Source organism: Nesoenas mayeri (assembly GCF_963082525.1).
Source record: "Nesoenas mayeri genome assembly, chromosome: 23".
Taxonomy (NCBI): domain Eukaryota; kingdom Metazoa; phylum Chordata; class Aves; order Columbiformes; family Columbidae; genus Nesoenas; species Nesoenas mayeri.
The window spans coordinates 6,727,419-6,740,192 of record NC_137574.1 but is presented as its reverse complement, the minus strand read 5'-3'; the positions used below and the strand labels follow the sequence as shown (position 1 = coordinate 6,740,192).

Here is a 12,774-nt window from a genome sequence, read left to right as displayed (position 1 = left end):
CCACAGGGATCCGCCAAAGATCTGGTGAACCAGCATGGTGGCCTGGGTCTGGTGATCCAACCTGGAGACAGCAGCACCAGAGCTCACACTGCCCCTCCGCAATGGCCACCCCTGTCACCCACCGCTGTGTCCTCAGGATCCAAACCCATCCCAGTGGCAGCTCCTCTCTCCCTTCCCGTCAGAAGCATCTTGCCAACATTTATCCAGCCCTTGCAGTGGCCACTAACCAGGCCTGGAGCTGTCAGGAGAAAGGACTCCCTGGAGCTCACCCAGCTCTAAACTCAGCCCAACCTGCCGCTGGCTCGGCAGCCGGCACTGCGAGCAGCGCAGAGATGGAGCGGTTGGCAAAGAGCTTTGCAAGGCAGAGCCCTCTGGGGCACAGCGCTGAGGCGGACCCACTTCCCCTCTGCGTGACCGAGCGTCAGCCAAGAAAGTAGCAAGCTAAATTTCACAGGAACAGAAAATTAACATGGAAACGCTCATTTGTTCCAAGGTCGTACCTGTGGGATCGCCCCGAGGCTCACGGACAGACTCAAGTCAAGAAGTCAAGTAGCCGCTGCCTACAGGGACGGCTGGAATCAAGCAGAAAGGAAAAGAGTTTCCATTTCACGTTGTGATCTACCTTGTCCTCAGTGACCTGCAGTGCCTGGACGGGGGTCAGGCAACAACACGGGACCCAGACGCATGCTGAAATTGCCAAAGCTGCAGAGGGGCTGCAGAGCCCTTGGCTGGGACCTGGCAGCTTCCAAACCACTGTGTCCAGGCCACATGCAACACCCCTCAAGGACCAGATGGACAAACATGGGGGCTCTCAGGGCCTTCTGACCAGGACACCTCTCACGCACACAAAAGAAAACCCACACTAAGGTGGGAGCATGGAGCACCAGGGCAAAAATGATCATCCATGTTTCTTCTAGCAAAGAGCCTGCTGGCTACTGCAAGGCACAACTATTGCAGGAAAATATTAACAAATAATAAACCAAATATCAACAAATGCAAAAGGCCAGTGACCAATGAAGACTGAACACTTACCCTGGGATTGCCCCAGGCTCTGGATCAGGATTACACCAAGAGGCTTGATCAGCATGGACTGCAGGAACCAAACAGGGAGTCAAACACAGGGGAGGAGCTTCCATGGCATGTTGTGATCTCCTTCTTCCTCAGTCACCTGCAGTGATGGGAGGGGGTGAGGTAATGACACAGGACACATACAAAGGTGTACGTTCCCACAGCTAGAAATGGAACATGGGTGACCTTTTTGCTGAGACCTAGCAGGTTTTCTTGTCTGTGTAACACCACCAAGGCACAAAAAGCTTTTCAAAAGCCTCTGAGATGATCTTGGGTACAATCACACATTAATAACCTATTAAAATGTGAGTGTGTATTCCTTCAAGCAGACAGACAGTGACAACTTACCCCTGGGACAGCCCAAGGCTCATAACCAGGATCCAGCTGAGAAGCTCAATCAACTCTGCCAATGCCATGGCCTGGAGTCATCACAGATCAGAGAGGTTTCCAGGCTCACAGAGCAATACTCCAATACTCCTGCATTTCGGGTAAAAGAGGACATAAAGAAGAGAGAAAAAACAAAACAAAACACAGCACAGCATATTTAGGACAACAATGCCCATATATTGCAGAGAATTAGCCCTATTTAGGGAGAAAACTGGAAAAGTGACTAAGTATTCCAAATATTTGGGGGCTAAATTGGCCAATACAGGCAAAAGATTCTGAGTATTTCGGCAAAAAGTGGCCAAAAGCGGCAAAACCATTCACATTTGGGAGCAAAACTGCTGGCAAAGGTGAAAATATCCCATATTTGGGAACACAGCACCTCCATTAGGAGAAAAAATGGGCAAAAGCACCTGAGTATATAGGGTAAAAAGAGCCAGAAAAACCAAAGCACCACTAGATTTGGATCAAAACTGGCCAAAAAGGGGTATGACATCCCCAGATTTGGGGTGAAATTGGACCAAAAAGTCAAAGTATGCCCAGATTTGGGTAAAAAAGTGGCCCAAACACCCCCAGATTTGGGTATAAACTGGACTGCAAAGCCAAAGAGCTCCCAGATCTAGGCAGAAACGACCCCAAAGGGCACAAATGTGCCCAGATTTAGCTCAAAACTGGCCCAAAGGGCCAAAGCAATCTCAGCTTTGATTTGAAACAGGCCCAAAGGCTCAAAGCGTGCCCTGGGATGGGGCCGTGTGGCACGAGGCTGGGGGGCAGGGAGGGCCCCACAGGGACTCAGTGCTGGTTTCTGCCCCTGAGCCACCACTCCAAGCCCCTGCTTGCCCACAACTTGCCCCTGAAGCAGCCGCAGCCCCTCTCCCCTCCCTGCGGGGCGTCTGCCCCCTGCCCACACCCTGGTGCTGCCTGGCTCGCCCTGCCCGGCCCAGCCCGGCTGCTCTCCCGGCCCCAGCCCCAGCCCTGGCCCCACTGCTGCCCTGCTGAGCTGCTCGGGGCTGGGTGCTGCCCCTGCCCGCCCACCTGCTCCCTGCGCTCGGCTGGAGCAGCCTGGGCCTCCCGGGCTGGCAGGGACACCAGCAGGAGGACGAGGGTGAGGACCATGGCCCCCACGCTCCCACCATGATGCTGCTGCTGCCAAGACACAGCACAGCACGTCACCGTGGGGCTGTGACCTCATAGTCACATTGGAATCACCACATCTGCACACGACTGCATGGCCTTGTTCTGCACGAGCATGGGAGGAACAGGAGTGGAGAAGGGTGAACCTATTTTGGGAGGCAGCGCTGCCTATGGGAGTGCACAGGCTCTCACTTCTTGCTTCCCAGAAATCAATCAATCAATCAATCAAACAATCAATACCAAAAGCTCCATATTAAGAGTAAATTAAAAAAAAAAAAAAAAGCCAACTTCAAGGGTCTTTACTTGTAACTATTTTTGTCAGGCTGCTCTCTAGGAAGAAACGAGCTTTACCTGCTAGTTTTACCACAGCTTCAATGCCTTTAAAGCCACCACTTCTTACCTCTGCTGCTCCAACACAACCTCACAGCCCAGCAAAATCATAGTGCAGGCAGAAACCTTCACCATACAAAGAGGGAGAGTCAGGAATACGCTACTCTCAACAAACAGACACTGTCAACCACTCTTGCTCTCGCTTACCAAATTCAGACAGTGTAAGAAAACAACAAGGAAGCGAGATTCTTATTTTATGGACCCCATTATATGGACCAGTCAACATCAAGTCCAACCAGAGTCTGAACCTCCAAATAAGAAATATCATCTTCAAATTTCTAGGAAAATGAAGGGCTTTCAAGTGGCAAGACCCTAAAATGTTCATAAAAGCACTGCCATGCAAGTTCACATCCCTGATCACAGACCACCTGCCCTGGTACCTAAGGCAGTGATGTTCTCAGCTGATTCACAGCCACTGACATCTGGAAAACAGCACAAAGTCTCATGTTCTTCAGTGCCAAACATGTAGTTTAGAACTGAAACAGGCAAGAAAACCATCCACGCTCAGTCTGGTTTCATTCGAGGACATCAGGACAAGTTGAGTTCACATTCACCAGGAGTCACAGCAGGTCCCACCCGTCCCTGCAGACCCCAACACCGCTCCTGCACAGGGTCCTGAGGAGCAGTAAGCACAGAACAAGAAACCTCCCTTCCAAAGAAGGCCCACAGCCGCTCTTCCAACAAGTGCATAAGCAGCAGCTGAGAACAACCTCTGCTGCAGCTGCACCCAGCTCTGCTGTCTGCAGAAGGAGACCAGCTCCTAAATGATGCCCAGCCCTACAGACACAGATCTTCCCCAGGGCAGGGATGAGGAAACACCAGAGTGCAGGGACACCTGGTCATTCAGTTGAAGCTGCTGAGGAGAAGGACAGAGGACTAGAGAGAGACAAATCAGACAAGAGAGAAGACAGAGGAGCTGAGAGAGAAAGAAACACACAGGGAAAAGGATGGAGAGATGGAGAGATCAAGGCAGAAAGGGACAAGGAGCTGTGAAGAAACAGGGAGGAAGAAACAGCAGGGCTGATGAGCAGGACAGAGGGATGGGGAGGGGGGAGGAGGAGAAGCAGGAAGCGGGTAGAGAAAGACAGGGAGGGGGATGTACAGAAGAAGAGACAAAAAGAAAGTCTTTACTGAGAAATAAAGCAAAGTTTGGACGAAAACGAAGAGACTGAAAAGGAAAAACATGTAGAAATGAGCTGGAGGAAGAGGAAAAGAGGGCTGAGGAGCAGGAAAGAGGAAGAGAAGACAAAGAAAAGGCAGAGCCAGCTGGACAGGGGAGATACAGTGAGAAAGGATGGGACTGGGAACAGGCAAGGAAGACAGAAAGAAAACCAGGACAGGTGCAGGGAGCAGGACAGAGACATACAGTGAGAAATGATGGGGCAGGGAGCAGGACAGAGCAACAGACCAGAGTGACAACAAAGAGAAACCAGGGATGATGAGAAACACAGAGGGGTGGAGACAGAGAGGGAGATACGAGAAACCCTGCACAGAGATGGAGAAGGGTGGGGAAATGGTGAGGAAGCAGCAGAGAGGGACAGAGAGAGAAGAGATGAAGAGGAAGAAGGACACAGCAGGAAAGAGGAGGGAGCAGGGAGAACTGGAACATAAAACAGGATGAAATGACCCCAAGGGCCCAGGACTCACCACAGTTCCTGCTCTCTGCACTGCCAGGCAAGTTGTGGAGTTCAGGCACTTCTGTCTGTCTGTCTTTTCCTCCCCTCCTATTCTGTAGCTCCAGTCGCTCGCCCATCCTGCACCCAAGAGAACACATCGGTGTTTGACAGCTCTCACAGCACGTGGCTTCCCGGATACACACCACACACACACACTATACGGCCGTACAGTAATTCTCCTCACTGACACAGACCCTGCGGTGCAGGTGTGTGATCTGCTCTGCTGAGGCTGCTCACAGGGACTCTTCCTCACCCAGAGGGGCAGCTGTCTCTGTGCAGCTGCAGCAGCAGCTGTGGGGATCCCCTGCACTTCACCCTCCAGCTGCTTCCCCTTCTCCTGCTCTCTCCAGCTCCAGCCCCAGCAGCTCCTCTCCAGCAAGTGCCCCCTGCCCCCTCCCCCGCCCAGGAGAACAAGGCCAGAGCAGCCCACGCACACCTGAGCCAGAGGCAGCAACAACATCCCCAGGGCCCCAGGGCTGGGCCGGGGGCTGCTCAGCCTTGGGGCAGCTCCGCAGGCCCATGGCAAAACTCACTCTGGCCGCCTGCAGAGCAACCGCCTGCGCTGCGCCACCATTGGGCGGGAGGGCTGTCAGTCTCCTCCCCTGAGCTGATCCTGCAGCTGATTGGCTGCCTGGGCTGTGACTCCGCCCTGGTTTGGGGCTCACCCTGCCCTGAGGCGATGCTCTCTCTGATTGGCTGCCTGAGGGGTCACTCCCTCCACAGTGTCCGCCTTCCCTGAGGCATTGTTTCCTCTGATTGGCTGTCTGGGATTTCCCACTTGCTGTCCCCACCAAATGATTGGTCAGACCATTTGTCAATCATCCATGTGCCACACTCCCACCAGGTGTGATTGGTTCAGCCAGCACAGCCCGCCCCTGATCGCTGCCCAGTTTGTTCCACTGTCGCCAACTGTCCTGCAGGTCTCAAAGCTTGATTGGCTGCTTACATTTCAATCACATGACTTGCCCCGCCTCCTCCAATGTGATTGGCTGCATTTCATCCCCTGACTGGCCCCAGACTTCCGGGCGGCTGTTGCCAGGCAGCGAGCTGCACCTGAAAATGAAGCTGTGGGCCCTGAGCAAAGGCCACGGGTGATGAAAGACACGTGGGGACCCTAAACATGAGGATTTGGCCCCAAGAAGGAGGCTCTGGGCGCTCAGAAGGACGGGCAGATGCTACGGATGGCGCTTTGGGCCTGAACACGAGGGGACCCTCTTGGTTCCACCCGAGCTGGGTTTGGTGCCGTGACCCCACGTCCCAGCTGTCTGCTGCGCTTTCTGACCGCATGGGCCCTCTGGTCCTGCCAAACTGCTGCTGCAGATCCTGCTGTAGGAAACAATCACCTCGCCAATGGAACAGGCCCGGGCAGCATCTCTCAGCAAAGCGTATTTTATAAACGGTTTTGCAAGACCAGGTGTTCTGCCCAAAGACAGGCACCGGGAACAGGACAAAAAGCCCCCGCTTACAGATCCGCCGATCCCAGCTGCACATCCCCCCCCTGCTCCCATCGGCTGGTGCTGCAGGGTTTACAGACTACCCACTGCCTGCCTCAGTTTACCTGTCTCATCCATCTAATTCTAACAACCCTCTAACCTTATTGATTTGTTCAAAATATGGATTCCTGGCTCTTTGGTTACCCTTCCCCCTAGATTAACTTTTTAAATACAGTAATCAGTTTGGATTCTGGGATTATTTCCAATGGACTTTGTTTTACGTTAAGGATTCGTAGGCTGCTGTCTCGGAGTCCTTCCCCTGCTGGGGTCAGGTGCCAGAGCAGTTCCAAAAACAACATTCCCCCTTCCAGTGACTCCTTACAACTCCACATTGAAACAGAAGGGACGGCAAGATGGGCACACACAACACACAGCTCCCAAAACCCACCACAGAGACTTCTCAGAATGGAGATTTCTCCAATTGCCTCAGAACCCACAGAGAAGCAAACACCCCATGAATGACACACACGAGGCCAACAGGAGTTTGTTTTTAATCGTGGCTTTGGCTGTTCTGCCCGCTGGTGCCCAGTGAGTGTTTCTGAGCAGCGATCCCAGCTGTGTCCTCCCTCATCCAGGCTGCAATCTGCCCCCGTCGCCACCGACCGTTTTCCTCATCTGCCTCTGCAGGCACTGAAGCCTTCCTGCTCGTCCTCCTCCTCTGTGCTGAGGGGTCACAGTCCATGATCTCCACAAACTGCCTGTGGAGATCATAGCGGCGCCGCGGGGATCTGCTCCGCTCCCTCTGCCTCAGCTGGGTCTGCCCCCGAGCAGCTTTGCGTGAGGAACGACACCGGGAGCTGCCGCTGGAGGGCCCTGGAGACGCATCACCCCTTAGGGCTCGGTCAGACTGTGGAGGACTTGTTCTCCAGCTCCTCGTCCTCCTTGCTGAGTGATGCTGGTCTGTGATCTCCAGAAACCGGCTGTGGAGATCATAGTCCCGCCGCAGAGATCTGCTCCGATCTCTCCGCCTTGGCCGGGTTTGCCCCTGAGCAGCTCTGGGGGCAGGAGCAGACTGGGAGCTGCTGCTGGAGGGCACTGGAGGGGCTGGTGCAGACTGGGAGCTGCTGCTGGAGGGCACTGGAGGTGCTGGTGCAGACTGGGAGCTGCCATTGGAGGGTCTTGGAGCTGCCTTGTCCCTGTGAGTGCGGTCACAGCTCAGGGGACTGGTTCTCCCCCTCCTCCCGTCTGAATGTTCATAGTCCGCGGTCTCCACAACCCAGCTGCGGAGATCGTTGCCCCAGTGCGGGGATCTGCTCCTGGGCCTCTCCCTGGTGCCGTTCTCCTGGCAGGGGGCAGAAGGGCTGAATCCCCGCTCCTCTTTGCTGCTGTCCTCTCGTGCAGAGTGGAGCACACGGTCACGGGGGTGACAGCGCAGCGGGCACGCAGCTTTCCTTGTGGACACCAGCCTGAGAAAGCCATGGAAGAACTGACGCAAGCAGGAGCCCGCGGAGGAGCTGCTGTTGATCCTGCCTGGCCAGATGGGGCACGGCCAGCCCGCAGCTGCCTCCTGGGCTCCTGCCCGGCTTTGCTGGCTGGTGATGGCTGGTGCGGATGAGCTGCTGTCCTCTGGAGAGTCCTCCATGCCCCCCGCCATGTCCTGCAAAGAGAGCTGTGAGAAGCTCCTGCCCTTTCCTCCTGACAGGACCCACCAGTGGGGAACCCCCAGAAGCTGGGAGGGAACAGCTAATGGCCTCCCAAAGGCTCCTTGAGGCTGCAGAGGGGCCAAGGAGGACAAATGGGATAGATCCAGGTGGATGCTGGGAGTGGGAGCCGTGCTGCAACTGTGCAGAAAGCTGCCGTGTGGGAGGGAAAGGAGAGCGCTGCCAAGATCCCCAAAAGAAACCCACTGTCCATCTGGTGCCCTGACCACCTCCCCACAGCCACCTTAGTCCTACGGGGCAGATGCTGCTGTCCCACAGAACCCACCTGCTTGCTGCCGGCTGCCCACTGACTGAGGAGGGAACGGGCTTCTGATGGTGCTGGTGAGGAAGAAGCCCTTTGTCCAACCTCCAAATCAGAGCACCTGGGGAAAAAAAGAGGGATCTCTGTTGAGGGCTGTTCCTGCAGCCTCCTCCGGGTTCCGGCATTTTCTTGGAACAGTTTATATGACAGAGAAGATGCAACTGGGACCACAAATGGGAAATGTGGTTGGGCTGAAGGATGCAGGTGGTAATTGTCTGCTATGACAGAAACACTCCGCAGGATGAGAAGAAAAATAGCAAAGCCAGGAAAAGGAAATGTGTTCTGAACACAGTTTAAAAATTGTGATTACCTGATGTAAAACAGTAAATAGGCTTGCTGCGTGAGGACTGTGTCACTGTCACAAAGATCCACAGACTTGTCATTCATGTGGTACCACAGTCCATCACTGGCCTGCAAAGTAAAGCGTCGATATCTGGAGATGAATGGCACGGCTTCTCCACAAAACACAGGCCACAAACTGCTGAACCAGCGGTGTTCAAAACATATGCATTCCAGCCACTGAGGAAACCTTCTCCCCTCAAATCCTTGGCTGTCAGTAACACGGCCAGGAAAGTCAGTTTTCCCCAGGATACATTTTTCCTTTGTTCAGAAGGAAGTCGCTTTTCACCTTAATGTAGCAGAAGTAGTGTCCTGCACGGCAGCTGCCACCTCCATGCACGAGGACGGCGTATAAGGAGTAGAGGAGCGGTTCTCCAGCTGCCTGAGACATGTACGGGCGAAGATCCAGGTACTGGGGATACTCCACAACCTACGGAGAGACCAGGAGGGCTCAGCAATGACCCCAGAACACTTCAGGACACAGCAATATGTCCCGAGTTGGGTGGCAGGAAACTCATGTGGACCAAAGCAGCTCTCTGGGAGCAGAGGACACACTTGTCTTCCCACGGGAACTGTCCCCAGAAGGGAACGTGAAAATCTCAACATGAGCAGCTTGCGACAGAGCGTCCAGCTTTGGGAAACCCGCTCCAGGAAGAGAACGTTGCACTCCAGTTGTGCACACACCTTGCTGATCTTGTCGCCGGTGAAAGCTTCAAACCTCTTCAGACACACCGTGAGAACCTTGGGCGCACGATGGACTGTGAACCTCTTGGAGACGGCAGTCATCTTGTCACACCTTGAAAGCCAGGACAGAGCCAAGGGCTGAAACACACCATTTTTTCCCCCAAAGGCCAGACAGCCTTTCCTGTCTCACACATCCCTGTGCTCTTTTAAGGCTATTCAGTACCATAACGCCCTGTTAAAAAACCTGCGTCTCATTACTGTGCCTTAATCCAATGTGAAAAGCTGACTTCTGCTCAATGACACCTTTGCACAGGATCTAGTATGAATACATCATCAGTAATAGCCTTACTTGCTACATTTAAAGCAGTTTTCACCATCCAGGTGCTCAGGTTTCACAAAGTCTTCCAGAGCTGCGGTGACAGATGCGGCTGCCTGGAGGAGTGAGAAGGGAGAGCCCTGAGCTCTGGGAAATTCCAACACCCAAACACTTACGAGGAGTTTACGCAAAAAAACCAGCTGGATGACGCTGAGGAGACCCCCTGTGAACCCGCAAGCAGTGCCCAGGAGGCAGAAAGAGTGTGTGATGCTGAACATCTCCCTCATTTCCTAGGGATTCCCAGGGTTCTCCAGAGCCACCTCTTTGTGGCACCGCACAGTTCAGCTACGATGGTATGGGTGTCACCAGTGATGGAAACAACACCCCCACGAGCCTGGGAGCCAGACGGGTGCTGAGGGAGGGCAAGGGAAGAAGGAGGTGGGTACGTCACAGTGCAGAGAGGGGCACGTGTGCCTGTCCAGCTGAAACCAGCACCGACAGGGAGACCACGGCCATGGCCTCTGCAGAACACAGGCCATTCCACCTCCCGCCCACCACCAACCTCTCTTGTCAGGTACGTTTTTAAGCCAACTGTTTGGGATCTGGAATACTACAGGGGCCTTGTGACGTCTTGAAGCACAATTACAAACTCTCTTACTTTGATATCCAGAGGAACATCTAGGAAGGCCTCGTAGGAATCAGAAACCGCTTGGCAGCTCCAGCATGTGACTGGAAGGCAAATGGAAATGCTCAGTGACGGGGGAAGTCGACTGACTGTGCCGGGTTACGCTCTTCACACCCACTGCGCCAGTCACACCATCGGCTGTTATCGCAGGCATGCGAGAACAGGAGGGCACAGACGATTCCAAGGAGAGCAATAGTAGTGGAAAAGTACCTCTGGATCTCAGAAAGCCCCCAAAGATCTGGTGGATGATGGTAGTTGCTTGAGACGACATGTCCAAGCTGCAAAGCAACGAGAAGGTGGAGTTATGTCCTCCCAGAGTCTGGCTTTGTCTGAATGCCCTGGGCATAGTTCTCCTTGAGGGGAGGACATCAAGGACTCCAAGGGGTTTGTTTGGGAATGCTGGAAACACAATTTGCTTGCACTTACTCGCTGTTTCCGCTCAGACAAGCTCTCTGCATGGCATCCACGGTGCAGCGTAAGAACTCGTGGGCGTCCTCCTGCCTGCCATGCTGGAAATTTTCTCCTATTTCTAAAGAGAAAAAAGAAATTACTAGTTCTCTCCTACAAGAACGGCATCAATCATGTCACAGCACCTGCACTGACTCACCTGTGAGAAAATCAATGACAGCCCAAGGCTCGATGGCACTGGCTGAGGAATGCAGGACCTGTTGAACATGCACTTCCATCCTGCACATCACACAGAAGCCTTTCTGGCGACCTGGAGAGGGAGGGAGGAACGGGAGAGGGAAGCTCCTCAGGTTTGCAAAATATCCACAGCGATGGGAAACCTAATGGGGATCTTGCAGTTCTAAGAATTCTCCATTCCTCCCAAGGTGCCCAAGTCCCAACAAGCCCAGGACATTTTAATGCACAGAAAGCTTTCTTCAGAGGGATGCTGAACTGACAGAAGCTTTCTGTGCAGTAAGCAAAGGAGGTTAACTTGCAGGAACAGGGACCAAGAGCCTGGGATAGAAAGAGGTGCCTTTCTGAAGATGAACACATCCAGATACAACAAGCTGCTTCTAGGCTTGAGTGTTCAGACAACACCAACTCAGGGAGCTGACAAAGAAGGGCCACTTTTCTCCTAGATCAGCTTCCAGATTCTGGGAGCCCTTGGGCCCTGCTCAACAGATGTACTGGAATGTTCCCAAAAGTACTGACAGGCCCGGCTGTGCTCCCCAGAGAGCAGGTGGTTGGCCAGAGGCGGGGTGTAGGTCAGGCACTGCAGGATGGAGTTGAGCCAGCACGTGTTGCCCAGGTTGTGCAGTCCCGCTCCAGCTCTCTGGCTGTGCTGCCAGGCCATGCAAATCTTCTCTGGGGGAAAGAGGATCCTCTGCGGCGGAGCCATTCCCTCAGCAACGACTGCCAAGAAACCACATTGGAAGAGAGATGAGTCCACGTTCTTGCACAAAAGCAGATTGAAAAGTTGAGTTCTGGACAGAGCACCCAGGAATACAAGCTCTAACCTCCCATGCAGAAACACCGGGGGAAGCCTAACACTGCTCTTGAAAGTTCCTGGTCAAGGAACAGTTTTGGAAAAGAGTGTGTCCGTCTGCTTACTTTGCCAAAAGTGCAACAAATCCGCACTCTGACTTCTGTGCTCTGAGCAACCTTCCTTTCCCTCTGGAGTCTTGACCTGGATCAACCCCCGGCACAGTCTCCCCGTGTGTGTCAGGGCTGGAGGGTGCCCGGCAGACGGGCTGCGGTGCTGGAGCCAGGCAGGACGGGGAAAGCCCCCAGTGCAGCGGGTGAGGAACTCGCTTGAGACGAGCAGGAAAGGTCCCCGTCCCACAGCACGGCTGCCTCCTGCCCGCCCAGCTGCCTCTCGCTGCCCGTGCCCTGGAGCAGGAGCTGGGTCCCCTCTGCCCGCAGAGGCTGTGCTGGGGCCGGCTCCCAGCTCGGAGCAGCCCTGGACTTGAGGCAGCATCATGGCCAACACCTGTGGAACCCCCCTGCCAGCGTGCAGGGAAACGTGATCCTGGTGTTGAGCAGGGAGCGCTCGCTGGCCCCCGCCCTGCCCAGACACTCAGGGCCCCTCACTCACCCATCTCCAGGTGCTGGGCCATGCACAGCTCCTGGGGCTCTGCTGGAGAGCTGCTCTCCTGGGGAGCCCTGTCCTCCTCCAGGGCCACCATGCGGCAGGTGGGGTGTTTGTCTGCCATCTCGTGGGTTTGGGGAAGGAGGTATAGGTGAGGAATGGGGAAGATTTGGTGAAACACCACGAGTCTGCCAAGGGCAGCCGGCAAAGACGTGGGCTGCACTTGGGGAGTGCTCGGCACAAGTCTGCCGGGGGCAGAGGGGAGTCTGCCAGGGGCAGCTCAAGTGAGAGTATGGTTGGACTCAATGATCTTAAAGGTTCGCTTCCAACCAAAAAGATTCTCTAAATCGCAAACTCAATCAAAGACGTGGGCTACGCTCGGGGGCTCTCGCCAGCTCCGTGCTCACACCCTGTCTCGTCACCGTCCTGCCGGACAGTGTGGGCTGGGGCTGCAGCTGCGCTGAGCACATGCAGGGCAGTGGGTGTCACAATGTGAGGTCACAAAGGGCCCCACTGTGACCCTGCGCCTGGAGAGCGAGGGGCAGCATGTCCCATTGGGAGGCACAGGCCTGTTCAGCCCTGGGCACCTGGGTGCTCTCACGTGT

General features: G+C 54.6%; 1 protein-coding gene across 1 annotated transcript; it reads right to left on the bottom strand.

Annotated features, from left to right (window-relative positions):
• Positions 1-8,681: 8,681 nt before the first annotated feature.
• Positions 8,682-12,293, bottom strand: LOC308048915 (ubiquitin carboxyl-terminal hydrolase 42-like; the record flags this gene model as incomplete). The annotated part of the gene is made up of 9 exons (XM_080358243.1): positions 8,682-8,876; positions 9,131-9,242; positions 9,480-9,562; positions 10,105-10,175; positions 10,342-10,409; positions 10,558-10,660; positions 10,739-10,849; positions 11,293-11,493; positions 12,176-12,293. The coding sequence occupies 9 exons, from the start codon at positions 12,291-12,293 to the stop codon at positions 8,682-8,684; spliced, it is 1,062 nt and encodes a 353-aa protein (XP_080214369.1).
• Between the last annotated feature and the right edge of the window lie 481 nt (positions 12,294-12,774).